This window comes from Pseudorca crassidens, chromosome 16 (assembly GCF_039906515.1).
Source record: "Pseudorca crassidens isolate mPseCra1 chromosome 16, mPseCra1.hap1, whole genome shotgun sequence".
Lineage (NCBI taxonomy): Eukaryota > Metazoa > Chordata > Mammalia > Artiodactyla > Delphinidae > Pseudorca > Pseudorca crassidens.
In genome coordinates this window covers 61762146-61787459 of record NC_090311.1, presented here as the reverse complement: position 1 = coordinate 61787459, position 25314 = coordinate 61762146, and the positions used below count along the sequence as shown (strand labels likewise).

The following is a 25314-nucleotide window of genomic DNA, read 5'->3' as shown; positions in this document are numbered from 1 at the left end:
CTTGAGAAGGGGGAGGGATGGGCCCGGAAGCCAGGACTATCCTGGCTGCAGAGGTGCTGGTCTTTCAGGGCTGGCTTGGGGGCTGCCGCGTGGCCTGAGCCCTCCGTCCCACCCTCCCCTAGAACCTGGAGACCCAGCTGAAGGCCCACCTGAGCATGCCTCCCGCAGGCACCCAGGGCCCGCGGACCCGCAGGTTCCAGACATGCCTCACGACGCAGGAGGTCTTCAGCCAGCACCGCGGGACCTGCCCCGGCCTTACCTACCACCGCGTCCCCATGCCAGACTTCTGTGCCCCCCGCGAGGAGGTGAGGGGGCTGCGTGGCTGAGGCCTCTGGGGAGGGAGAGGATGCCCCCCCCGCCTCCCTCGGGCCTGGGCCTTGGCTGTGGGCACAGCTCCCCAGAGGGACTAAGAGCTTGTTCTGCAGGGTTTCAGGTCGGCCTAGGTGGTTTATTCACATGCCTGCCGAGCTTCGTGTTTGCGTGCGCGCGCGTGCCTGTTTGTGTGTGTATTATGTGTTGTAGGTACGTGTGGGGTGGGTGAGCATGTCTGTGTGTGTTCAGAGTGGGTGTGGTTGTGGAGAGTGTGTGTGGTGTGTCTGTGTCTATGGAGGCTGTGCTGTGCCACTTGTCTTTGCTGGGGGACGCGTGGAGAGCGTGTCTGGTGGGGAGCTGTGTGGTGTGTGTGTAGGGGGTTTGTGGAGGAGGGTGCTGGGGAATGCTGTGTGTGACTGAGGGAGTTCTGTGTGCATGTGGTATCTGTAGGTTTATGCCTGTGAATGTCTGTACGGTCTGTGGGTCTTTAAGGTTTGTGTGGTGTGTGTGCCTGGCCTGTGTTGTGTGGGGGTCACTGTGTGCCTGTGTGATGTGTCAGTTCTTTGGGTGATGCGCCTGTGTCTGTCTGTGAGACGGGTGGTGACGGGGCTTGTATGGCCCCCTCACTTTGCTCTGTGGGTCTGGCTGCCCGTAGTTTGTTGCCCTCTGGTGGTCTCACGCTGCAGTGATTGGCTGAGGTTGGGACTGCCCTCAAACTGGGATCTGGGTTGGGTCCACCTCAGGTGGGCAGCAGGGTGGTGGGGGGGGGGGTCCACGTGCAGCCCGGGGGCGCAGCACATAGGAGTGTGCTTGTTCTACCTGGCAGATGGTGGGCACCAGGAACCTCAGGTGTGTGCCCGTGTCTGCTCATACGTCCAGTGCCTGGTTACATGGGAGTGTGGCTGTTTACGTGCACGTGGTCTTGTGTGTACTGCAGTGAGCTGAGTGTATGTGCATACAAGGTTGTGAGCCTGACACAGCCAGGCTCCGGGCAAACACTCCCAGGACAGCTGCCAGGGTTGCCATTTGGAGGGATGGGCCATCTTGGGAGTCTGTGCAGCTGGGAGTACCCACTGACTCAGACCTCGGTCTCCCTGTGCAGGATTTTGACCGGCTGCTGGGGACCCTGCAGGCTGCCCTCGCCAAGGACCCGGGTTCCGGCTTCGTGTTCAGCTGCCTCAGTGGCCAGGGCCGGACCACGACCGCCATGGTGGTGGCCGTGCTTGCCTTCTGGCACATCCGAGTATGTGTGGCCTCCTGTGTGAGGACAGGGCTCTGCCCAGGCAGGGTGGGCATTTGGTCCCTGGGGACCCTGGCTGTGGCAGGAAGGTGTGGTCCCAGAGCCCCCTCTCATCAGCCCTGGGCAGACGGTGCGTGGGCTGGCAGACCCCTGGCACGGGCTCCAGCTGTGGGCAGAGCTGGGGGAGGGTGCGGTCTGGTAGCCATGCTTCCGGTCCCAGCAGCTGTCCTCCCTTAGGGCTTCCCCGAGGTGGGCGAGGAGGAGCTCGTGAGCGTGCCTGATGCCAAGTTCACCAAGGGCGAGTTTGAGGTGAGCACGCCCCGTGGGGTCCCCAGGGGACACCTGGGGGAGGGGAGGGGTGAGTCTTGCTGGCAGGTTGGGGGGAGATCTTCAAAGCTCCTCCTAAGGCCATTACCTTATTCTACCTCATCGTATCAGTCCTTCCCTGTCCCCATTTCACAGATGAGCAAACAGGGCACAGGGTAGCTTGGCTCTGGGCCCTGGCAGATGGTGTTTGGAGAAGAGGGGGCGGATCCCCTCCACTCCTCCTGGCCCTGCTGCTGGGCTCCTGGCCACCATCTTGTCTGGGTAACACTGACGACCACCTCACGGGCACCTGGGACCCAGCTGCGGTTGGTGACCCTGGTGCCGGGCCCCGGACCACCCCACCCCACCCCCATTTCAATTCAGGGCACTGGATGGACAGTGCTAACGTCTCACATTTAGCCATCCATGTATTGCACCTCATGTGCCTCATGTCATGTTCCCTGACACCCTGTAAGTAGGTGGCAGTGTCCCCGTCTTACACATGGGGCAAGTGGAACTCAGAGTTGGCACGTGGCTGCCCGGTGTCGGTGTTGTGGTCGGCTCCTGCCTACCTGGCCGGCCTGGCCAGTGCCCCTTCCCTGCCCTCCCTACTGTCCTGACACCCTGGCCTCCATGCAGCTCCTCAAACTCACCAAGTGCTTTCAGCTTCTGGGCCTTTGCATGTGCTTTTCCCTTGCCCTGGACCACTTCTCTCTTCCTTCTTCTGGCTGATTCACTGATTCTTTTCTTTTTAATTTCTTATTGTGGTAAAACGTACATAACACAAAATTTACCATTTTAACCATTTTTCAGTGTATAGCTCTGTGGCATTAAGTACATTCACATTATTGTGCAACCATCACCACCATCTCCAGAACTTTTTCCTTAGGCCAAATTGACCCTATCCATTAAACACTAACTGCCCATCTCCCCTCGCCCAGCCCCTGGCAGCCACCATTCCACTTTCTATCTCTGTGAATTTGACTATTTTACATACCTCATGTGAGGAGAATCATACAGTATTTGTCCTTTTGTGACTGGCTTATTGCACTTAGCATCATAGCATCCAGTTTCATCCGTGGTGTAGCATGTGTCACAATTTGCATTTTTAAAAGGCTGAGTAGCATTCCGTTGTAAGTATCGACCACATTTTGTTTATCCATTCATCTGTCCGTGGGCACTTACGTTGTCTTCACCTTTGGGCTACTGTGAATCACGCTGCTGTGAACATGGGTGTACACATATCTGTTTGAGTCTTTGCTTTCAATTCCAGAAGTGGAATCACTGGATCAACTGGTAATTCACTGTTTAAATTTTGAGGAACTGCCATATTGTTTTCCACAGCAGCTGCACGATATACATTCCTGCCAGCAAAGCACAAGGGTTCCAGTTCCTCCACATTCTTGCCAACACTTGTTGTTTTCTGTTTTTTTTTTTTTTTTTTTTTTGATAATAGCCTTCCTAGTAGGTATGAAGTGACCTGGTGTGGTGTTGATTTGAATTTCCCCACCGACTAGTGATGTTGAACATTGTTTCATTTGTTTTATGGCCATTTTTGTATCTTTCTTGGAGAAATTCCTATCTGAATTCTTTGCCCATTTTTGATTTGGGTTGTTTTGTTATTGTTGAGTTGTAGGAACTCTTTATATAATCTGGATATCAATCCCTTGTTAGATATGTGGTAGTTCGGTGGGTTGCCTTTTTACTCTATTGATAGTGTCCTTTCATGCAAAAATTTTTAATTTTGATGAAAATCAATTTGTCTGTTTTTCTTGTTTCCTGTGCTTTTGGTGTCATATCCAAGAAGTCATTGCTAAATGCAATGTTATGAAGCTTTTCTTCTAAGAATTTTATGGTTTTAGCTCTTACATTGAGGTCTTTGATCCATTTTGAATTAATTTTATTTTTTTAGTTTAATTTTTTTATATAGCAGGTTCTTATTAGTTATCCATTTTATACATATTAGTGTATATATGTCAATCCCAATCTCCCAATTAATCACACCACCACCCCACCGCCACCACTTTCCCCCCTTGGTGTCCATACGTTTGTTCTCTCCATCTGTGTCTCTATGTCTGCCCTGCAAACCGGTTCATCTGTGCCATTTTTCTAGGTTCCACATATATGTGTTAATATTACAATATTTGTTTTTCTCTTTCTGACTTACTTCACTCTGTATGACAGTCTCTAGATCCATCCACGTCTCTACAAATGACCCAATTTCGGTCCTTTCTATGGCTGAGTAATATTCCATTGAATATATGTACCACATCTTCTTTATCCATTTGTCTGTCGGTGGGCATTTAGGTTGCTTCCATGACCTGGCTATTGTAAATAGTGCTGCAGTGAACATTGGGGTGCATGTGTCTTTTTCTTTTTTTTTTTTTTATTTGCAGTACGTGGGCCTCTCCTGTTGTGGAGCACAGGCTCTGGACACGCAGGCTCAGCGGCCATGGCTCATGGGCCCAGCCGCTCCATGGCATGTGGGATCTTCCTGGACCAGGGCACGAACCCATGTCCCCTGCATCAGCAGGCGGACTCTCAACCACTGCGCCACCAGGGAAGCCCCCATGTGTCTTTTTGAATTATGGTTTTCTCTGGGTATATGCCCAGTGGTGGGATTGCTGGGTCATATGTTAATTCTATTTTTAGTTTTTTAAGGAACCTCCATACTGTTCTCCATAGCGGCGGTATCAATTTACATTCCCACCAACAGTGCAAGAGGGTTCCCTTTTGTTCACACCCTCTCCAGCATTTATTGTTTGTAGATTTTCTGATGTTGCCCATTCTAACTGGTGTGAGGTGATACCTCATTGTAGTTTTGATTTGCATTTCTCTAATAATTAGTGATGTTGAGCAGCTTTTCATGTGCTTCTTGGCCACCTGTATGTCTTCTTTGGAGAAATGTCTATTTAGGTCTTCTGCCCATTTTTGGATTGGGTTGTTTGTTTTCTTAATATTGAGCTGCGTGAGCTATTTATATATTTTGGAGATTAATCCTTTGTCTGTTGATTCATTTGCAAATATTTTCTCCCATTCTGAGGGTTGTCTTTTCATCTTGTTTGCAGTTTCCGTTGCTTTGCAAAAGCTTTTAAGTTTCATTAGGTCCCATTTGTTTATTTTTGTTTTTATTTCCATTACTCTAGGAGGTGGATCAAAAAAGATCTTGCTGTGATTTATGTCACAGAGTGTTCTTACTGTGTTTTCCTCTAAGACTTTTATAGTGTTCAGTCTTAACATTTAGGTCCATTTTGAGTTTATTTTTGTGTATGGTATTAGGGAGTGTTCTAATTTCATTCTTTTACATGTAGCTGTCCAGTTTTCCCAGCACCAGTTATTGAAGAGACTGTCTTTTCTCCATGGTACATCCTTGCCTCCTTTGTCATAGATTAGTTGACCATAGGTGCATGGATTTATCTCTGGGCTTTCTATCCCATTCCATTGATCTATAGTTCTGTTTTTGTGCCATACCATTATTGTCTTGATTAGTGTAGCTTTGTAGTATAGTCTGAAGTCAGGGAGTCTGATTCCTCCAGTTCCGTTTTTTTCCCTCAAGACTGCTTTGGCTATTTGGGGTCTTTTGTGTCTCCATACAGATTTTAAGATTTTTTGTTCTAGTTCTGTAAACAAATGCCATTGGTAATTTGACAGGGATTGCATTGAATCTATAGATTGCTTTGGGTAGTATAGTCATTTTCACAATATTGACTCTTCCAATCCAGAAACATGGTATATCTCTCCCTCTATTTGTATCTTTAATTTCTTTCATCAGTGTCTTATAGTTTTCTGCATACAGGTCTTTTGTTTCCTTAGGTAGGTTTACTTCTAGGTATTCTTTTCCTTTTGCTGCAACGGTATATGAGAGTGTTTCTTTAATTTCTCTTTCAGATTTTTCATCATTAGTGTACAGGAATGCACGAGATTTCTGTGCGTTAATTTTGTATCCTGCAACCTTACCAAATTCATTGATTGGGTCTAGTAGTTTTCTGGTGGCATCTTTAGGATTCTCTATGTATAGTATCATGTCATCTGCAAACAGTGACAGTTTTACTTCTTCTTTTCCACTTGTATTCCTTTTGTTTCTTTTTCTTCTCTGATTGCCATGGCTAGGATTTCTAAAACTATGTTGAGTAATAGCGGCGAGAATGGACATCCTTGTCTTGTTCCTGATCTTAGAGGAGATGCTTTCAGGTTTTCACCATTGAGAATGATGTTTGCTGTGGGTTTGTCGTATATGGCCTTTATTATGTTGAGGTAGGTTCCCTCTATGCCCACTTTTCTGGAGAGCTTTTATCGTAAATGAGTGTTGAATTTTGTCAAAAGCTTTTTCTGCATCTACTGAGATGATCATATGGTTTTTATTCTTCAGTTTGTTAATATGGTGTATCACATTGATTGATTTGCATATATTGAAGAGTCCTTGCATCCCTGGGATAAATCCCACTTGATCATGGTGTATGATCCTTTTAATATGTTGTTGGATTCTGTTTGCTAGTATTTTGTTGAGGATTTTTGCGTCTATATTCATCAGTGATATTGGTCTGTAATTTTTTTGTATTATCTTTGTCTGGTTTTGGTATCAGGGTGATGGTGGCCTCATAGAATGAGTTTGGGAGTGTTCCTTCCTCTGCAATTTTTTGAAAGAGTTTGAGAAGGACGGGTGTTAGCGCTTCTCTAAATGTTTGACAGAATTCGCCTGTGAAGCTATCTGGTCCTGGGCTCTTGTTTGTTGGAAGATTTTTAATCACAGTTTCAATTTCAGTGTTTGTGATTGGCCTGTTCATATTTTCTGTCTCTTCCTGGTTCAGTCTCAGAACGTTGTGCTTTTCTAAGAATTTGCCCATTTCTTCCAGGTTGTCCATTTTGTTGGCATAGAGTCGCTTGTAGTAGTCTCTTAGGATGCTTTGTATTTCTCTGGTGTCTGTTTTAACTTCTCCTATTTCATTTCTAATTTTATTGATTTGAGTCCTCTCCCTCCTTTTCTTGATGAGTCTGGCTAATGGTTTATCAATTTTGTTTATCTTCTCAAAGAACCAGCTTTTAGTTTTATTGATCTTTGCTATTGTTTTCTTTGTTTCTATTTCATTTATTTCTGTTCTGATCTTTATGATTTCTTTCCTTCTACTAACTTTGAGTTTTATTTGTTCTTCTTTCTCTAGTTCCTTTAGGTGTAAGGTTAGATTGTTTATTTGAGATTTTTCTTGTTTCTTTTTCCCTCTTAGAAGTGCTTTTGCTGCATCCCATAGGTCCCGTAGGTTTTGGATCATCATGTTTTCGTTGTAATTTGTCTCTAGGTGTTTTTTGATTTCCTGTTTGATTTCTTCAGTGATCCTATTTAGTAATGTATTGTTTAGCCTCTATGTGTTTGTGTTTTTTATGTTTTTTTCCCTGTAATTGATTTCTAATCTCATAGCATTGTGGTCAGAAAAGATGCTTGATATGATTTCAATTTTCTTAAATTTACTGAGGCTTGATTTGTGACCCAAGATGTGATCTATCTTGGAGAATGTTCCATGTGCACTTGAGAAGAAAGTGTAATCTGTTTTTGGATGGAATGTCCTATAAATATCAATTAAATCTATCTGGTCTGTTGTGTCATTTAAAGCTTGTGTTTCCTTATTAATTTTCTGTTTGGATGATCTGTCCATTGGTGTAAGTGAGGTGTTAAAGTCCCCCACTATTATTGTGTTACTGTCGATTTCCTCTTTTAGAGCTGTTAACAGTTGCCTTATGTATTGAGGTGCTCCTATGTTGGGTGCATATATATTTATAATTGTTATATCTTCTTCTTGGATTGATCCCTTGATCATTATGTAGTGTCCTTCCTTGCCTCTTGTAACGTTATTTTTTTTAAAGTCTTTTATCTGATATGAGTATTGCTACTCCAGCTCTCTTTTGATTTCCATTTGCATGGAATATCTTTTTCCATCCTCTCACTTTCAGTGTGTATGTGTCCCTAGGTCTGAAGTGGGTCTCTTGTAGACAGTATATATATGGGTCATGTTTTTGTATCCATTCAGTGAGCCTGTGGCTTTTGGTTGGACATTTAATCCATTCACGTTTAAGGTAATTATCGATATGTATGTTCCTATTACCATTTTCTTAATTGTTTTGGGTTTTTTTTTTTTTTTTTTGTGGTACGTGGGCCTCTCACCTCTGTGGCCTCTCCTGTTGTGGGGCACAGGCTCCGGATGCGCAGGCTCAGCGGCCGTGGCTCACGGGCCCAGCCTCTCCGCGGCATGTGGGATCCTCCCAGACCGGGGCATGAACCCGCGTCCCCTGCATCGGCAGGCGGACTCTCAACCACTGTGCCACCAGGGAAGCCCATTGGGTTTGTTTTTGTAGGTCCTTTTCTTCTCCGTGTTTCCCACTTAGAGAAGTTCCTTTAGCATTTGTTGTAGAGCTGGTTTGGTGGTGCTGAATTCTCTTAGCTTTTGCTTATCTGTAAAGTTTTTGATTTCTCCATTGAATCTGAATGAGATCCTTGCCGGGTAGAGTAATCTTGTTTGTAGGTTCTTCCCTTTCATCACTTTAAATGTGTCATGCCACTCCCTTCTGGCTTGTAGAGTTTCTGCTGAGAAATCAGCTGTTAACCTTATGGGAGTTCCCTTGTATGTTATTTGTCTTTTTCCCTTGCTCCTTTCAATAATTTTTCTTTATCTTTAATTTTTGTCAGTTTGATTACTACTGTGTGTCTCCGCGTGTTTCTCGGTGTGTTTCTCCTTATCCTGCCTGGGACTCTCTGTGCTTTGTGGATTTAGGTGGCTATTTCCTTTCCCATGTTAGGCACGTTTTTGACTATAATCTCTTCAAATATTTTCTCAGGTCCTTTCTCTCTCTCTTCTCTTCCTGGGACCCCTATAATGTGAATATTGTTGTGTTTAATGTCTTAGAGGTCTCTTAGGCTGTCTTCATTTCTTTTGATTCTTTTTTCTTTATTCTGTTCCACGGCAGTGAATTCCACCATTCTGTCTTCCAGGTCCCTTGTCCGTTCTTCTGCCTCAGTTATTCTGCTATTGATTCCTTCTAGTGTATTTTTCATTTCAGTTATTGTATTTTCATCTCTGTTTGTTTGTTCTTTAATTCTTCTAGGTCTTTGTTAAACATTTCTTGCATCTTCTTGATCTTTGCCTCCGTTCTTTTTCCGAGGTCCTGGATCATCTTCACTATCATTATTCTGAATACTTTTTCTGGAAGGTTGCCTATCTCCACTTCATTTAGTTGTTTTTCTGGGGTTTTATCTTGTTCCTTCATCTGGTATGCAGCCCTCTGCCTTTTGTTCTTGTTTATCTTTCTGTCTGAATTAATTTTTGTATATGGTATAAGGTAAGGGTCCAAGTTCATTCTTTTGCATGTGGATATCCAGTTTTCCCAGCACCATTTGTTGAAAAGAATGTCCCTTCCCCATCGAATGGTTTTGCAAAAATCATTTGACTGTATACACGAGGGTTTATTTCCAAGTCTACACGTCGGTCCCTCAGATGTGATAGTTAGAACTCTCTCTACTCACACCCAGTCCTGTGCCAGGAGCTCTGTGTGTGCTCCCTTCTTCACCCTTCACAGCTCCCAAGGGTTAGGTGCCCTTACTACTCCCAGTTGATAGATGAGGAAACTGAGGTGCTGGGAACCAAGCTCATCACCCCAGAACCACGTCAGAGAGGTGATGGGGTCAGGGCACAAGCCAGGTAGTTGACCTCTGAATCTGTGTTCTAAAGTTACATCATGTGACCCAAGGATGCCCCTGTATCCCCATCCTTAGCCACCCCAAGACATGCTCATGTCTAGACCAGCTTCCTTTGTAATTATTTCAGGCCTGTGGAGCCCACAGTCCAGTGGGGAACATTCAATAGACTGTGAAGAGTGCTGAAATAGACATTGGTTCTGAGCGCCAAAGGTGCAGCTGGGGGAGCCCAAGAGGGCTTCGTGGAGGAGGTGACATTTGAGTGCATTTTAGAAAGATGAGTGAGTCTCCTGGGGCTGGGGGGAGGGATAGTGTGCAGAGGGGATCAGACGTGCAAAGGAGGGAGTCTGGAAGGGGCAGGACCTGTGGAAGGCTGCAGTTGGCCAGAATGGAAGGAGGCAGGGCTGAGGTGGGGGCCCTGACTGTGAGGACCCTGGAAGACCACACTGTGTGTTTGACCTTAACCTTGGGGCCAGCAGAGAAGTAGGGGAGGTCGTGATCAGATTCTCATTCTGGAGGCCAGTGTGTGGAGGAGGGTGTGGAGAGGAGAGCCTGGGGCCTGAGTGAGGCGGGGGCCGCCTGGTGAACAAGAGTCCAGTCACTATTGGCTGGTCTTGGGGGCCATTGGTTGTGAGGCAAAGAGGGAGGACACCCAGGATGACCTCAGGTTTCTGGCTGGTGCTGGTGACAGCCAAGGAGATGAAGAATTCAAGGGGAGGAGCAATTTAGGGGGAGAGGCTAGGAGTTTGGTTTGTTGCATTTGAAAAAGCTGTAGCCCTCTGCCTGGGGAACTGCCCCTGGGCCATCCTGGGGACCTACCTGTGGTCACACTCCTCTCAAATGAGATGTCCGACCCAGAGCTTGGGATCCGGGTGTGGCCTGAGCCGGATTAGCCGAGGGTCCTCCCAGGTGATGGATCCTCTTTTCCCACTGGGCTGTAGCTCCACCCCTGCCGGTGTGCCGGCCCTGGGCCAGTTCCTTCTGAGAAACGCAGGGGTGAGGGAGCACCCTGCCTGCCACGATCCCGCTAGGGCCCAGTTGTGGAGATGGGTCAGATTGAGAGAAGAGCTGAGTTGGGTAGGGTTTTGGTCTCTTCTTCTTTTAGCATCGTCTGCGGGGCACCTCCTAGGTGGAAAAGCTATTGCTCTCGGGGATTAGGGAGCTTCTTGTCTGGTGGGGAGCAGATGTGAACAAGTGGGGACACAGATGGGTGGGATGGATGAGTAGGTGGAGGTCGACTTCGGGGCTGTGAAAGGACCGAGCGGGCTGTTGGGGTGACTGAGGGGGCTCCAGGAAGGCGTTGGAGCCCTGGGGGGGTGGGTTATGAGGGAGGCTGGGAGGCAGGTGGGGTCAGGCACTGGGGGACCTTGTAGACGTGGGGAAGCTTTCGGTTTTTATGTTGAGTGCCAGGGAGCCAGGAAGAGACTGAAGCCCAGGAATTACACAAACAGGACGTGCTCACACTTACACTTTCCTATGGCCTCTCTGGCTACCAGCGAGGAGAAGGAGGGGCTGCTGCAGTGGGGGTGGGAGGTGCTGGAGGCTTGGGTTGGTGCTGGCGCAGGGGTTGCAGGGTAGGCACATCCAGAGGGGGGTCCGCAGGGGTGTGGTCGGGAGGGTGACTGTGGGGAGAAGCCCTGCCCTGCGGAGTGATCTTAACGGGCCTCAGTTTCCCCAAGTAAAGGGGGGCTTACTTCAGATGAGCGGTGTCCACACTGGGTTCCCCAGAGCTGGGTGTTTCCGAGGTGTCTGGGGGCTGCTGCCGGGTGGAGGGAGAGCCAGCGAGGGCCCAGCTTAGGCCTGTCCTGTATCCCCGCCTCTCCCCGCCAGCCCCAGTTACATGACAGCTATCTGTTTTATGGGTTAGAGTCCTGGATAAGGCTTCGTTTGAAGCAAGCTTCCTGCTGCTTAAAAAATAAGCACCTCTGGAGCTCTGGCCTCAGAAATACGGAGGAATGCCCTTGTTCCCTGCCCCCATCTGAGAAGCAAGGAGTGGTCAGGGCCTGGGCCTTGAGGCCAGTGCGGCCCTTGGTGTGGGTGAACCTGTTGCCGGGGCTAGAGGGCCCCCCCCACCTTGGTCTTCTCTCTGCTCATTCCCCTCCTCTGGTCCCAGGTGGTGATGAAGGTGGTGCAGCTGCTGCCTGATGGGCACCGTGTGAAGAAGGAGGTGGACGCGGCCCTGGACACGGTCAGTGAGACCATGACGCCCATGCACTACCACCTGCGGGAGATCATCATCTGCACCTACCGCCAGGTGAGCCTCGGCCCTGGCCCGGGTGCCGTCCCCACGTGCACAGCCCAGGAGGCGGCCACCGTGGGTGTGAGGGCTGGGGGCCCCACGGGACCCGCAGGGGCTCTCGGTCGCTTCTTTACCTTCTGGAAGCGGAGGTGATCCGTGACATGGAAGTACGGCCAGCCCCGGCTCGTCCCGGCTGCGCTCTAGAGCGCTCGGTGGGGTGTGTGCGGGGGTGAGGTTCAGGGTATTTAGCAGCTGCCGCGGCTCTGGGGCCCGTCAAGGATGTGACCGGTCAGAGGCGCGCCCTGTCCTAGATCCCTGTGGTGCCAGGCATTCACTCTCCGGCTTCTGGGCCCTGGGGGCCCTGGGGACCCTGGGCAAGAGGCAGGTTGGTAGATGGGTCCTGGAGAGTGGCCGTTTAATATCGGACGGGGAAGCCGTTCAGTGTTTTCACAGCTGATGCTGCCTGAGGGACCGGGCATTCAATAATACAAACCGAAAGTTTTCTAAAGAAGTCCAGATTTCATATAAACATTCAGAGTTTTAGCCTATCTAGAAAAAATGTGCCCTGCAGTCGGCTGTGGTTCCCCGTGCTCTGTCACATGGGGCCCAGCTGGTGCGGCCATGTAACCCGCCGGGCTGCTCTGGGCATCAGACTCTGTGGCCTCTGGCCTCTGTGTGGAGCACGCTGACCTGTTCTTGTTCTTCTCTGGCCCAGTGAACTTGCTTGGCTGCTGGAGAAGAAGAGGGTGCTGGAGTGGGAGGGAGCAGCTGTGGGGGGAGCCGAGGAGACTGAGCCTGAAGTGAGGGAGCACCCCTCTGGGTGCCGACCTTGTGCTCTCTGCTGTGGGCAGCAGTCCCCAAGGTCAGCTTCTGCCTGTGGCCCCTGCAGGGAAGAGGCAACTCCAAGCCAGCCCCACGCGCAGCCTGCATCTGGCACATGTGAATGGCTGATCCAGGCCAACCTTTGCTTAGGGTCATCGATCAGACCATGGTTGGGAAAAAGGGTGTTGGGCTAGAGACAGGCCATCTGGGGTCAGGCTGTGCCCAAGGTTAGAGGTCACTTGGAAGGGCCGCCAAATTTGGGGCGGGGAAAGGGGTTAAGGAGTTTCAGAAAATGGACTTTGCTGAGCTTTGGAAGATGGGCTCATTTTCCCCAGGGCCAGCAGCTCCATTGTATATCCCCTTTGGAGTTGCCTGTGGGTGTCACTCATGGTGGTCTCGTATTCTGCCACCAGGTGGCAGCAGTGAACTGAGAGCCTGAGCTCCTCCTTTCAGGACACCCTGAGAGGGCGGAGAACTGACGCTTCCATTTCTCTCTGTAGCTGGAGACCCAAGTAGTTGAAAAAGGATGCCTAGCCCTGCTTCAGAGCACCCATAGGCCCTCTCCCCACACTGACCACACTCTGTCAGAGTCCCCTTCTCCACGGCCCCTTCCTTCCGGCCCTGCTAGCTCTTCACTGCCTTTAGGCAATTTAGGGACCGCCCCCGCCAAAGGTGATAGGCCCTCCCCTCCTCTGAGCTCTGCAGCCATGGATGTTCACTGTGGGGCACACCGAGGGTGCAGCAGGGAGCATCATGGGGACGTGAGCCTTGGGAAGAGAGGAGAGGTCCCACAGAGCTGGCCGTGAACAATCCCGAGGTAATGAGAGCCAGGCGAAGGCACTTCAGGCGGGAGGGAGCGCCTGGGCGAAGGCCAGGAGGCTGAAAGGTGCGAAGCGAGTTCAGAAGCAGTGAAGGTGCTTCGGTGCCCGCGAACACAGTTGTGTTGGAAGTTGTCAGAGATGAGGCTGGGTGGGTGAGTTAGCTGTACTCTGCTGGCAGCGGGAGGGAAGGGTGGTGTGGTTGGGGCTATGTTCAGCTGTAGATGCTCTGGCTGCCTTTGGGGTGTGGGGTGTTTTAATGGAAGAAGAGCCAGCGGAGGACACTCGCCCCCTCCCCCCCAGGCCAGCCCCCTCATCTCCGTTCCAAAGGCTAGGATGGTGCTAACCTCTGCAGTGGGAGGAGGGGAATCCCTGAGCCCCGTTCCTGGGCTTCCTGGTGTTGATGATGGAGGGATAAGGGTCCGGGGCAGAAGCAAGATGTAAAGTCATTCCCCAATGTGGCCACCAGGTGGCACCAGCGAGCTGGGGTCAAACTCTCAAAAGAGCTGAAGAGGAGGGGGGCCTGAGACACCCTCTAATCCAGTTCTTCTCACCCTGGCTGCACAGTCGATTCACCTCGGACCTTTAAAACAGGCCCATGCCTGAGCTCCATCCGCAGAGAGTCTGATTTAGTTGGTCTGTTATGGGGGCCGGGCCATGGAGTTTTCCTTAAAGTAACTTAGGTGATTCCAAAGTACAGTCAGGGTTAAGTACCACGTACTCTAAGCAGGGGTCCCCAACTTTAGTGAGGTTCAGGATCACCTGGAGGACTTGTTAAAATGCATATTGCTGGGCCCACCCCCCAGCTTTTGATTCTGTAGGTCTGGGCGTCTAGCAAGCTCCTACATGATGCTGGTGCCCCTGGGCGGGGCCCGCACTGCGGGTTCTGCCGCTGGAGTGTCTGGCCCTCTTGCTCGCCCCTTTTATAGCAGCTTTATTGAGATGTAACTCACACACCACACAAGTCACTTATTTAAAGTGTGCAAGGCAATGGTTTTTAGTATATGCACAGAGTTGTGTAACCATCGTTACCACATCAACTTTAGAACATTTTCATCATCCCAAAAAGAAACCTCTTGTACCCACTAGTAGTCGTTCCCCATCTCCCCCTCTCCAAGCCCTGGGCAACCGCCGACCTACTTCCGGTCTCTGGGGATTCGCCTATTCTGGACGTTTCATATAAATGGAATTATACAATATTTGGACCTTTGTGACGGGCTTCTTTCACTTAGCACAGTATTTTTGAGGTTTATCCACTTTGTAGCGTGTATCAGTATTTCACTCCTTTTTATGACTGAATACTATTCTGTTGTGTGGATATGTCACATTTTGCTTATCTCTTCCTCAGTTGACAGACATTGGGTTGTTTCCGTTTTCTCGCTATTATGAATATAGAGCTGCTGTGAGCATTCATGTATAAGTATTTGTGTGTACGTGTTTTCAGTATACACAGGAGTGGAATTGCTGGGTCATATTATAACTTTAGGTTTAATCTTTTGGGGAACTGCCAGACTGTTTTCCAAAGTGGCCGCGCCATTTTATATTCCCATCAGCAGTGTGTGAAGATTCCAATTTCTCCACATCCTCGCTAACACTGGTGATTGTCCTTTTTAAAAAATGTTGTTTATTTTTTTGGCCAGGCTGCGTGGCTTGTTGGATCTTAGGTCCCTGACCAGGGATTGAACCCACACCCTCGGCAGTGAAAGTGCAGAGTCCTAACCACTGGACCGCCAGGGAAGTCCCTGGTGGTTGTCCTTTTTGATTTTAGCCATCCATTATAGCTGTAGCCCGGATGATTCTGTGGCTTCTTAGCTGGTCACTGAGAACTTTTGTGGGTGAAATGGGGCCTGGAGTCCTCGCTCCCTGCATGGGAGACTGTGCATCTCTCTGCCCCTCTAGGAGGTTGTGTCTGGGTGCCCTGGCAGAGAGTGGAGTGGATGGGGGTCCCTAAGGTCCCTGAGTGGGGATCAAGCAGATCCAAGAGGGAGGGGAGAGTGTGCGGGGCGCTCTTGCTGTCAGAGTCAGCTATGAATAGGCAGGGAATCAGTTTGGGGATTGCCATTTTTAAAAAAAAATTTAATTAATTTATTTTTGGCTGCATTGGGTCTTCGTTGCTGCGCAGGTGCTTGCTCTAGTTGCGGCGAGCGGGGGCCACTCCTCGCTGTGGTGCGCGGGCTTCTCATTGCAGTGGCTTCTCTTGTTGTGGAGCACGGGCTCTAGGCATGCGGGCTTCAGTAGTTGTGGCATGCGGTCTTCAGTAGTTGTGGCTTGTGGGCTCTAGAGCTCAGGCTCAGTAGTTGTGGCGCATGGGCTTAGTTGCTCCGCGGCATGTGGGATCTTCCCGGACCAGGGCTCGAACCCATGTCCCCTGCATTGGCAGGAGGGTTCTTAACCACTCTGCCACCAGGGAGGTCCCAGGGATTGCCATCTTAACAATAGTCACTCTTCTGATCCATGAAGAAATGAGGTATGTTTCCATTTATATTGGTCTTCTTTAATTTCTTACATGATGTTTTGTAGTTTCTGGAGTGTAAGTTTTGTACTTGTCTTATTAAATTTATTCCTAAGTATTTTGTTATTTTTATGCTATTACAAATGGAATTGATTTCTTAGTTTTATTTTTTTAGTTTGTTCATTGCTGCTGTATAGAAATACAACTGATATTTGTATGTGGGTCTTCTATCTTGCAACCTTGTAGAACTTGTTTATTAGTTCTAATACTTTTACTTTTTTAGTGAATTCCTTAGAATTTTCTGTATACAAGGTCATGTCATCTGCAAGTAGAGATATTTTATTTTTGTCTTTCCAATATGCATGTCTTTTATTTGATTTTCTTGTCTGATTGCCCTGGCAAAGTCTTCCTGTACAATGTCGACTAGAAGTGGCAAGAGCAGACATCTTTGTCTTGTTCCTGATCTTAAGAGGAAAGCTTTCAGTCTCTCACCGTTAAGTGTGATATCAGCTGTGGGTTTGTCACAGATATCCTTTGAGGAAGTTCTCTTCCATTCTTGGTTTATTATGTTTTTTAATGAAGAGATGTTAAATATTGTCAAATGCTTTTTCTCTATCCATTGAGATGGTTCTCTGGTTTTTGCCCTTTATTCTATTGGTATAGTATATTGTTGGAATTGATTTTTGGAAATTAAACCAAGCTTGCATCCCTGGGATAAATCGTACTTGGTCTTGGTGTACGATCTTCTTTACATGTTGCTACGTTTGGTTTGTGGAGGATTTTTGCATCAAATTCATAAAAGCTATTGATCTGTAGAGTTCTTTTCTTATGATGTGTTTGGTTTGGCATCAGGGTAATATTGGCCTCATACAGTGTTACCCTGTCACGGGGAGACAGAAACCTAGGGAGGGAGAGAGGGTATCACAAGTGTGTTAGTCAGCTTGGGCTGGCATACCAGACCACCACAGACTGCGTGGCTTAATCAACAGAACTTTATTTTCTCACAGTTCTGGAGGCTGGCAAGTCCAAGATCAAGGTTCTGGCTGATTGAGTTTCTAGTGAGGGCTCTCATCCTGGCTTATATACAGCCACCTTCTCACTGTGTCCTCTCATGGCCTCTGTGTGTGTGTGTGTGTGTGTGTGTGTGTGTGTGTGTGTGTGTGTGTTTTGTGTGTACGGAGAGAAGGGAAGGGAGGGAGGGGGCTCTCTGGTATTTCTTCTTATAAGGACACTAATCTCAGAGGTCGTCTAATCATAGACGCCTTCCAGCCTGGAGGTGCTGTTAGAGAACAAAGAAAGAATCCAAAGACCGTATTCCTAGCCCAGGTTTCACAGACCAGTGTTAACAAAGGGAAGGGTCTTTCAAGGGTTGCCAACATGTAGCCTTGTTAAATGTGTTCATTTTAAAGGAAGGAAGGAAGTAAAGAAGCAAAAATTTAAAAAACCCAACTACCGTCTAACATGGTTGGCATTTTAGAAAAGAAAGGTTATTTTAGTACCAGAAAAGTAGGGTGGGTGTTCTCAGAATAGAGGACAGTCCTTGAAAAGATTTATATTTCTAAATTCCTGCGGAGTTGTGAGACTGGTCATAGACCTAGATTTGGGAATTGCGACGAGGCCACTGTTTACTTTAGTCAGAAAGGCAGAATGCCTCCTTCAGGGTCACCCTGGACTCGCCCCGGCCTGACTGGACTCAGAGCCCCTGTCCTGCCTGAGGTCAGGGTGATCTGAGCTGTCCCAGCTGCCTCCAGATTTGAAGGGGCATCTGGCCAGCTAGGTGTGTGTGTGTGTGGACCCTGGAATGGATTTAATTATGACCGTCAATCCCCGTGTGGATGGGAAGGAAGCAGGTTAGATTGTCCTGGGTTGACTGGTGGAAGGAACGAGGATGTGGGCGCTGGAAGGCGCTGGGTTCCTACAGGGCCATCTTCATCCTCTCTGACTACCTTTGTCCCCGCGCTTACAGGCTGGATTAACGGTGCTTCCTCGCAGTGCTGTGTATGGGAAGGACACAGTAAATGTTCGAAAATGGGAGGTCCCAAGGATCATTATAGGGCACAGGGTCCTGTGATGTTCTTCCTAGCTGCAAACCCCCTGAACAGACTCTCAGATTTTAGTGCCAAGGGGACTTAGAGAGCATGTGACCTCTCTGTTTACAGATGAGCAGGAGAGCGGACTGCCCAGGGCCCCACGTGAGTTGATGGCAGATCAGGGATGAGAGGCAAAGATCCTCACTCCCAGCCCCGAGCCCCTCCCCTGACCACGATGCCCTTGACCCCAGGTCTCAGTCCACGTTGCCCTGGTGGGCTGTGGTGGGCTTGCTGAGGCTCCAGAGGCAGCTGCTTCCTCTACCCTTTCCCTCTGATGGACTGACTCCTCTGGAAATTGGCAGCCGTGTCTCACCCCTGGTACCTGGCTGTTTATTTAGACCCCTGCCCTCTGGTTTCAAGCCGGAAGCCCCTGGGTGCTCTCCGGTGGAGCCTGCAGTTGTCTGCTCAGAGCAGGCCAGATGCTGCATGTGCAGTGACTCTCGTTCGCCTGGTTGGACACCCAGGACCTCTGAATGGAAGTGGACCTGAGCCCAGGCTCCGGTTGGGGGTGTATCGCCTACATGGGCTCCATTTGCCTGGGAACATTCCAGGTCCTGTCCACATTCTGCCCATCAGAAGGTTTCCTCCCAGGATCCCACAGCCTTGGGGTTCTGAGACTGTCAGCAGCACGCGCTCCTCAGCTTCCTGCCCTGCACCCCAGATCCCCCAAACAGTGCATTTCCCTTCCCTGGCCCCGCCAGGTCCAGCAGTCAGCTTACACCTTAATCACAAGCAATTAAGAAAATGGCTCCTGGAACCTGGCGAGTGCACTTCTGCCAGCAGTAAACCTATTTCAGGGCCCTTGGTGGAGAAGAGCGGGAGAATGTGGGGGTTGCTGCTCTGTCGTGGAGCAGAAAGGAGGGCTCAGGGTGTGTGTAAGTATCTGTCTGCACGGCGAAGTCACACAACAGCGATGAGGACTCTTTGTAGCTTGTTTGTGGTTTTGGAAATGATATTAGCCCATTACCCAGCCTCCCAGGGATGGTTTCAGTTTTGCCTTCTCTTTCTGGTCTTTGTGCCTGTGCGCTCACTTCCTCTCATAGGGGTGATCGCGCTGTGTACACAAGCTGGCCTGCTCATTCACCTGGATGACGTTCTTCCATTTAAACATGTGCTCCGTCAGCACATGCCTACTGAGCGCCTGTCCTGTGTCTGGGGATGGAGCAGTGAGTGAAGCTTCACTGAGCTTAGATTCTAGTAGAATGAGGAGAGGCTCATTAATACATGGCTTGAGCTCGTGGACCCTTCAGCCTGTCTGTTGAAGAGCCTCTACATCATCCTGTGTAATGTCGGCATGATACCTGGTTGAGTGGATGTACTGCGGCATCGCCTGCTCTTCCTGTGGAGGTGGCCCGTGAGATCACTTCCTGTTGTTCTCTGGGCAGGTGATGATACCGTGAGCCTCACAGCACGTGCTGCTCTTCCATCCATGTGGCTTGTTTCTGAGGCTGATTCTTAGAAGTAGGATTATTGACTGAGTTGAAAAATAGGAACTTATTTTTTCAAATTATTTTGGAAAATTTCAAACAGAACAACTCAAGGTAGGGAGAATAATTTCCACAGACCCTTGTGTGCCCACCTCCCAGCTTCAGGAATCGGGGCCAGTCTTATTTCATCTGAAGCCCTACCAGTGCCACCCACTACCGCAACTGGATTATTTTGAAACAAGTCCCAGACCTCATATTACTTCCTCTATAAATATTTCAGCATATCCATCAAAGAAGGGATCTTTTAAAAAAAAGACCATCATAAGGACTTCCCTGGTGGTCCAGGGGTTAGGACGCTGTGCTTCCACTGCAGGGGTCACGGGTTCGATCCCTGGTTGGGCAACTAAGATCCCGCAAGCTGCGGCGTGGCCAAAAAAAAAAAAAATAAAGACCATCATAACGCCATTATCACACCTAAAACGACAGTGATTTCTCATCCTCCAATACCTAGTCAGTGTTAGATTTTCTTACTGATCTCACGATGTATTTCTGCAGTTGGAGCAGGACCCAAACAAGATCCACGGGTGGCATTTGGCTCATGAGGCCCTTACGTCTCAATGAATCTAGAACATTTCTCCTCCTTTCCTCCCCTGAAGTGAACGTGACGAGGTAACCAGGTTATCTTCCCGCGCGTCCCACAGTCTGGAGCTTGCCGATTGCACCTGTGGGTTTAGTTGAGCCTGTGTTGCAGTTCCCGTGCTTCCTGTAAATGGGTAGAGCAGAGGCTTGATCGGACTTGGCTTGGTGTTTGGCCGGCACAGTCGCGGGTGGTGCCGTGTGCTGCCGCGGGGGCCTGGAAGGTCCTGTGGCCTCTGCTGTGACCTGGCGGCTGCTGGTGGTCATCCCCTGGATTCCTTATTTCCTTGGGGGTTTGCAAAATGCTGATACACCGGCTCCCTCGTTCCCTCTGCATTAATTAACTGCTGTACTTCCAGAAAGGGCCGTCCCCGAGATGCAGTGAGGGCAGGAAGGCAGGCCCTTGGATTTACCCGGCCCCAGGGGAGGTTTGGGAGACACTTCTCTATAGCCAAGTGGAGGTACTCAGTAAGCCCTAACGTTCCTCCAGACTCGGATGGCACTGGAGTCTGTGATGAGGGCCTGGGGGTGACTGGGTGGGGTGGGCCGGGAGAGGGCAGAGGGAGGGGCTCATGAGGGGAGGCTGGGAGTCGCTGGAGGCCAGGGGGCCAAGGACACATGGGGCCTGCGTGGTGTCCACGCCAGGCTCAGAACCAGCCTGGGAGGTGTCCACGCCAGGCTGACTGTATACATTTTCACATCCACAGTCTGGCTCGGTCCTCCCTGTGTGCCTGTGCCTGACCAAGTCAGCTTGTAACGTTACCTCCATTTGAGGAAGGGAGGCCCTGGGCTTGTCCGAGGGCACACAGCTGGTAGATGATGGCAGGAGGAGAGCACGACTCCAGCCCCCGACTCCCAGATCAGACCCTCTCCACTGTGCCACACTGCCGCCCAAGGAAGAGGGGGCAGTTTCACCTCCCTTGCCCATCTGCGGCCCCACTGGGGGAAAGCATAAGGCCTGGAAGCCATGGTCCTTGTCCTTGTATTCCCCGCCTAAGTAAGGGGAGGAGCCCAGCGGACAAGAAGACATCCCACACTTGGGTCTTGGCTGTAGAAGGGCATGGGGCCAAACCTGCGCACACATTTTCCGTGGAGACAGACCTTCCCCGGTGTAGCAGTCTGGACGCCTCTCTTTGCCGAGGCCTGTCTCAGGCTGCCTGGCCTCTGGGGGCTGCAGCCCGTGATGCCTCCTCCATTCCTATAGAGGCAGTGAGTTTGGCTCAGGGCCTGATCACCCCATGTGTGTGAGGGGGCCACAGTGCTCAGGGTATTTTTAAAAATGCCTCAATAGGAAAAAAGAAAGAGAAAATCCTTTGAACTAAGCCACTCCATGAGTTTGGAATAGAGGTGAGAAGACTGGGCCCCCGACTGAGGAGAATCCAGGGGGCCCCCAGCCCACAGGGGTGACACCATCGGGTGAATGAGTGTGTTTCTTGCTGGGCCTGGAAAGGGAAAATATTTGTGACAGAAACCAAGGTCAGGGCTCCTGAAGGAAGTCCTGTTAGAATCATTAATGCCAAGGGCATTTTTCCTTAGCCTTGGCTAGTGACATTAATTCTGTGTTAGTTCTGTGTTTGAGACAGTCTGATGTGTCTCCCGTCTGTCCCTTCGGAGGAGTTTGAGGAAAATCTGAGGTGAAGGTACCACACGGAGAGAAGTAAAACGTCCTTTGGTCTCAAATCGAGATTTATTTTATAGACTGTGATGCTTTAACTTTGAGCCGCGCTTTTTGAGTTTTCTAAGAACTTCCCTCTCTTTCCTCTGATCCTCAGAGCAGCTGGTGAGGAGGCGAGGATGTGTTTTATTAGACCCATTTTCCTGAGGAAGACACTGAGGCCTAATGAAGTTTTGTGACCAGCTGGAGGCAGGGTTAGCACCAGTCTCTAACTCCTTGGCCTGCATTCCTTTCCTTCACTGTGATGGCCATGACCCAGGGGACAGTTCTCTTGTGGCAGAAAAAAAAGGGCTGGCAAGGAAGCCACCAGCCCTTCCTGGTTGCACTGCCCTGGGTTGGTGCAGAGTTGCTAAGAGGTCAGAGAGATCCAGCTCAGCACCGCAAGGGCGAAGATTATTTCTTCTTTTAAAATAAATTTATTTATTTATTTATTTTTGGCTGCATTGGGTCTTCGTTGCTGTGCGGGCTTTCTCTAGTTGCAGCGAGTGGGGGCTACTCTTCATTGCAGTGCGCGGGCTTCTCACCGTGGTGGCTTCTCTTGTTGTGGAGCACGGGCTCTAGGTGCGCGGGCTTCAGTAGTTGTGGCACGCAGTCTCAGTAGTTGTGGCTCGCGGGCTCTAGAGCACAGGCTCAGTAGTTGTGGCGCACGGGCTTAGTTGCTCTGCGGCACGTGGGATCTTCCCGGTGCAGGGATTGAACACGTGTCCCCTGCATTGGGAGGTAGATTCTTAACCACTGCACCACCAGGGAAGTCCCGAAGAGTATTTCTTAAGAGAAATGTAGAGAGAGAGAGCTCTGGCCCTGAGCCCCAAGTCGGTCTCTCTCTGTCTCTCCAAGACTCCGGCATGGCCAAAGTTGTTCCCTGGAGACCTCATCCTGGTAGGTAAAGTGTCTCAGGCCCTGCAATTAGAGCAACCCTGGAATGCTGTGAGCTGTCGCGTAAAATATGATGGAAGGAAAGGGTTGCTTCCCAAGGCTCTTTCACACCAGGCCAAAATAGAGCCAGTGGATTGGTAAGCAGCTTTCATTCAGATGGAGTGTGTGGGTGTGGGTCTGTGTGTGTAAGTGTGAGTGTGAGAGTGTGTGAGTGTGTGAGTAGGCTCATGTTCTCAGTAGTTGAGACCTCCCTTGCTTTCCCTTCGTTCCCATCAGACGGCTGAGCTGGAACCACTTCCACCCTCCGGGGGACTGTGCTGGTTTGTGCAACGGCATCCGTCAGGGGAACGCTGACAGGGTGCCGGGCGTGGTTTCTGAATGTGCGCCATCAGGCTTGGGATTTTCAGTGGTTTGGGAGGGGTTCAGATCTCAACCCCACCGTCTCCCTGCCTCCCCCCTCCCCCCCGCACCCTCTCCGTCTCCTGAGACCCTGCCTCTGTGCTCATTGCTGTCATTGTCAAGTTCGTGGTTGTCACTAAAGGCGCCTCTTTCTGCTGCTCATCTCTGTTCCACGTACAAGGGCTCATCCCTGAAACCCTGACTCAGACCCTGCCTGGCACAAGTAGGGCTTCACAGATGTCTGCCTGTGAGCGGATGGAAAGCGGACAGTTGCGTAAGTCATTGTGTGATTAAATAGGAAGGCCGCCCCCTCTACCACCTCTGTATCTTTTGGTTCTTTGTCCACATCGTTGGTCTCCAGGAGAGGGCGCTCTTCTCCAGCAACCAGAAGAGCCCTGGGAGGGGGCCGGAAACCCTGGTTCTAGCCCAGGCTCTGCTAGTAACTTCTGGCACAACCTTGGGCAAATCACTTTGACCTGCCTGGGCCTCTGCTTTTCCATCTGTCACCCGGGGTCACTACTGCTGCCCCACCTGCCTTGAGGGGTGGCGGTGAGCACCTGCCTGGGTACCGGCGAGGTGGGAGTGGGGTGTACAGTGGCCGGGACACCAGGCTGACTACCTTGGTTATGTGTAGGGACAGTGGGATCCTGAGACCAGGACCGTGTCTGGTCAGCACTGAATCCCAGAACCTGGTCTAAGGGTGACTGGTGTTTGTTGAACGAACATCAGAGAAGCACATGGTGCCAGGTTTAGCCCCTTCATGCTTTGAAAGTGCTGATCAAAATATGACATCTTTGGAAAATCAGTTACCCGCCTCTGGGGCAAGGGCCTCTTTCTCCCTTCTGGAGACTAGGCGTGGAAAGCATCCTTGGGCGTGAGGCCCTTCAAGCCCACGCAGGCCTGAGGATGGAGTCTGCAGGGACTCATGCAAAGCCCCCAAGGAGAGGGGTGGCGTTCAATTTTGAGAAGAAGGGTGGGGTCTGAGCTCTGGGGCCCTGCCCCTTAGAAACTGACCATCTTTGAGGGCTTTGGGCCGCCCGCCCAGTCTGGACCCCGCCTCAGCTGGAGGGCGGTGGTCGCCAGGCCATGCTTGTTCCTGGGGAGCGGGTGGGGAGAGGGCAGCAGGGAGGTTCCAGTAATGACTGCAGGGTCACTCTGGTGCCGCACGGGGAATAGACAGCAGGGGTGGGGTTGAGGGCGGTGGCAGGGAGGCCAGTCAGATGCCGTCACTGAGATGAGGTGGCTTGACTGGGGCGTGAGAGGGGGCAGCTTCTGGGGGTGTGTTGACATAGAGTTGACAGGATTCCCTGATTGGCTGGATGTGGGGCTGAGAAAGGGAGAAGTGGAGGAGGGATGTCGGTTTGGGCCTTAGCAGCAGGAGTCGCCTGTGAGATGGCGAGCTTGTGGGCAGGGCAGGTTTGGGGAGCGGTCCCGAGGCCCGTGTGGAGTGTGCTGTGGAATTTGAGGAGCCCGAACCTTGTCCACGTGGAGCTCTTGAGCAGTGGTTACACGTCTGAGTCCGGAGCCCCCGGCACAGGTGCACACGTGGGGGTCCCCAGGGAATCTGGAAGCTCAGTCCTAGATGACACTGAGAGTATGACACTGAAAGGGCGACATGACCCAGGGAGTGAGTGCCCGTTGACCAGCTGAGCACCCTCTGCACGCTGGGTCCTAGTCAGACGCTCAGGGCAGCAGGAGGGAGGCGGAGATGGAAACCTGGCTGTAATCTGGTGCCTGCCGCCCCGGCGTATCGCTGTCTTGAGGAGGCCAGTCATGCCTTGGAGAAGCAATTAGAAGCCTTCGCGATGGAACGTAATGCAGTAGTTAGTGAACTGGTGCAGAGCAGAGGAGGCTGGGAAGCGCGCGGTGGGGCTGGATGCTTCAGAGCCTCGGGAGGCAGTGGCTTGTCCAGGGCCTGGAGGGACAGCTGAACGCGGCCAGCCCCGGCGGAGGGGAGGGCATTCCAGGTAGGAGGAAGAGAGAGGGTAAAGGTACGGAAGCAAGAGTGAGGCAGGGAGCACTTGGACTTGACTGTGGTGGAAAGGCCTAGGGTGTTAGGAGAGCTGGGGTTTTGGAGTTCATGTCCCAGCTTGGAGCTCTGTGACCTTGCTGAGCCCCATCTGCACCATGAAGTGTCCCTCTTGCTTCATGGGTTTGCTGGAGGGCATATTAGAATCTCCTCATCAGATCTGCGTGCGTTGTGCTCAGCCTGGCACCTGCATGCAGGGGGCCTGGGCACACCCGGGGAGGCTTTCCAGCCCTGCCTCCACGGGCCTCTCCCACGTGGCCCAGCAAGGAGCAGCGCACCTCGGGGCCCGCGTTGATGCTGGGCAGACTGGAG

General features: G+C 50.6%; 1 protein-coding gene across 8 annotated transcripts in view; it reads left to right on the top strand.

Annotated features, from left to right (window-relative positions):
- The window catches only part of PALD1 (phosphatase domain containing paladin 1), a 140712-nt gene that overhangs the window by 50992 nt on the left and 64406 nt on the right, over positions 1-25314 (top strand). For all 8 annotated transcript variants that reach the window (XM_067710675.1, XM_067710672.1, XM_067710674.1 and 5 more), the window contains exons 15-18: positions 123-305; positions 1415-1555; positions 1790-1861; positions 11653-11793. In XM_067710675.1, the coding sequence (XP_067566776.1) occupies positions 123-305; positions 1415-1555; positions 1790-1861; positions 11653-11793 (537 nt within the window). The remainder of the gene's footprint in view (positions 1-122; positions 306-1414; positions 1556-1789; positions 1862-11652; positions 11794-25314) is intronic.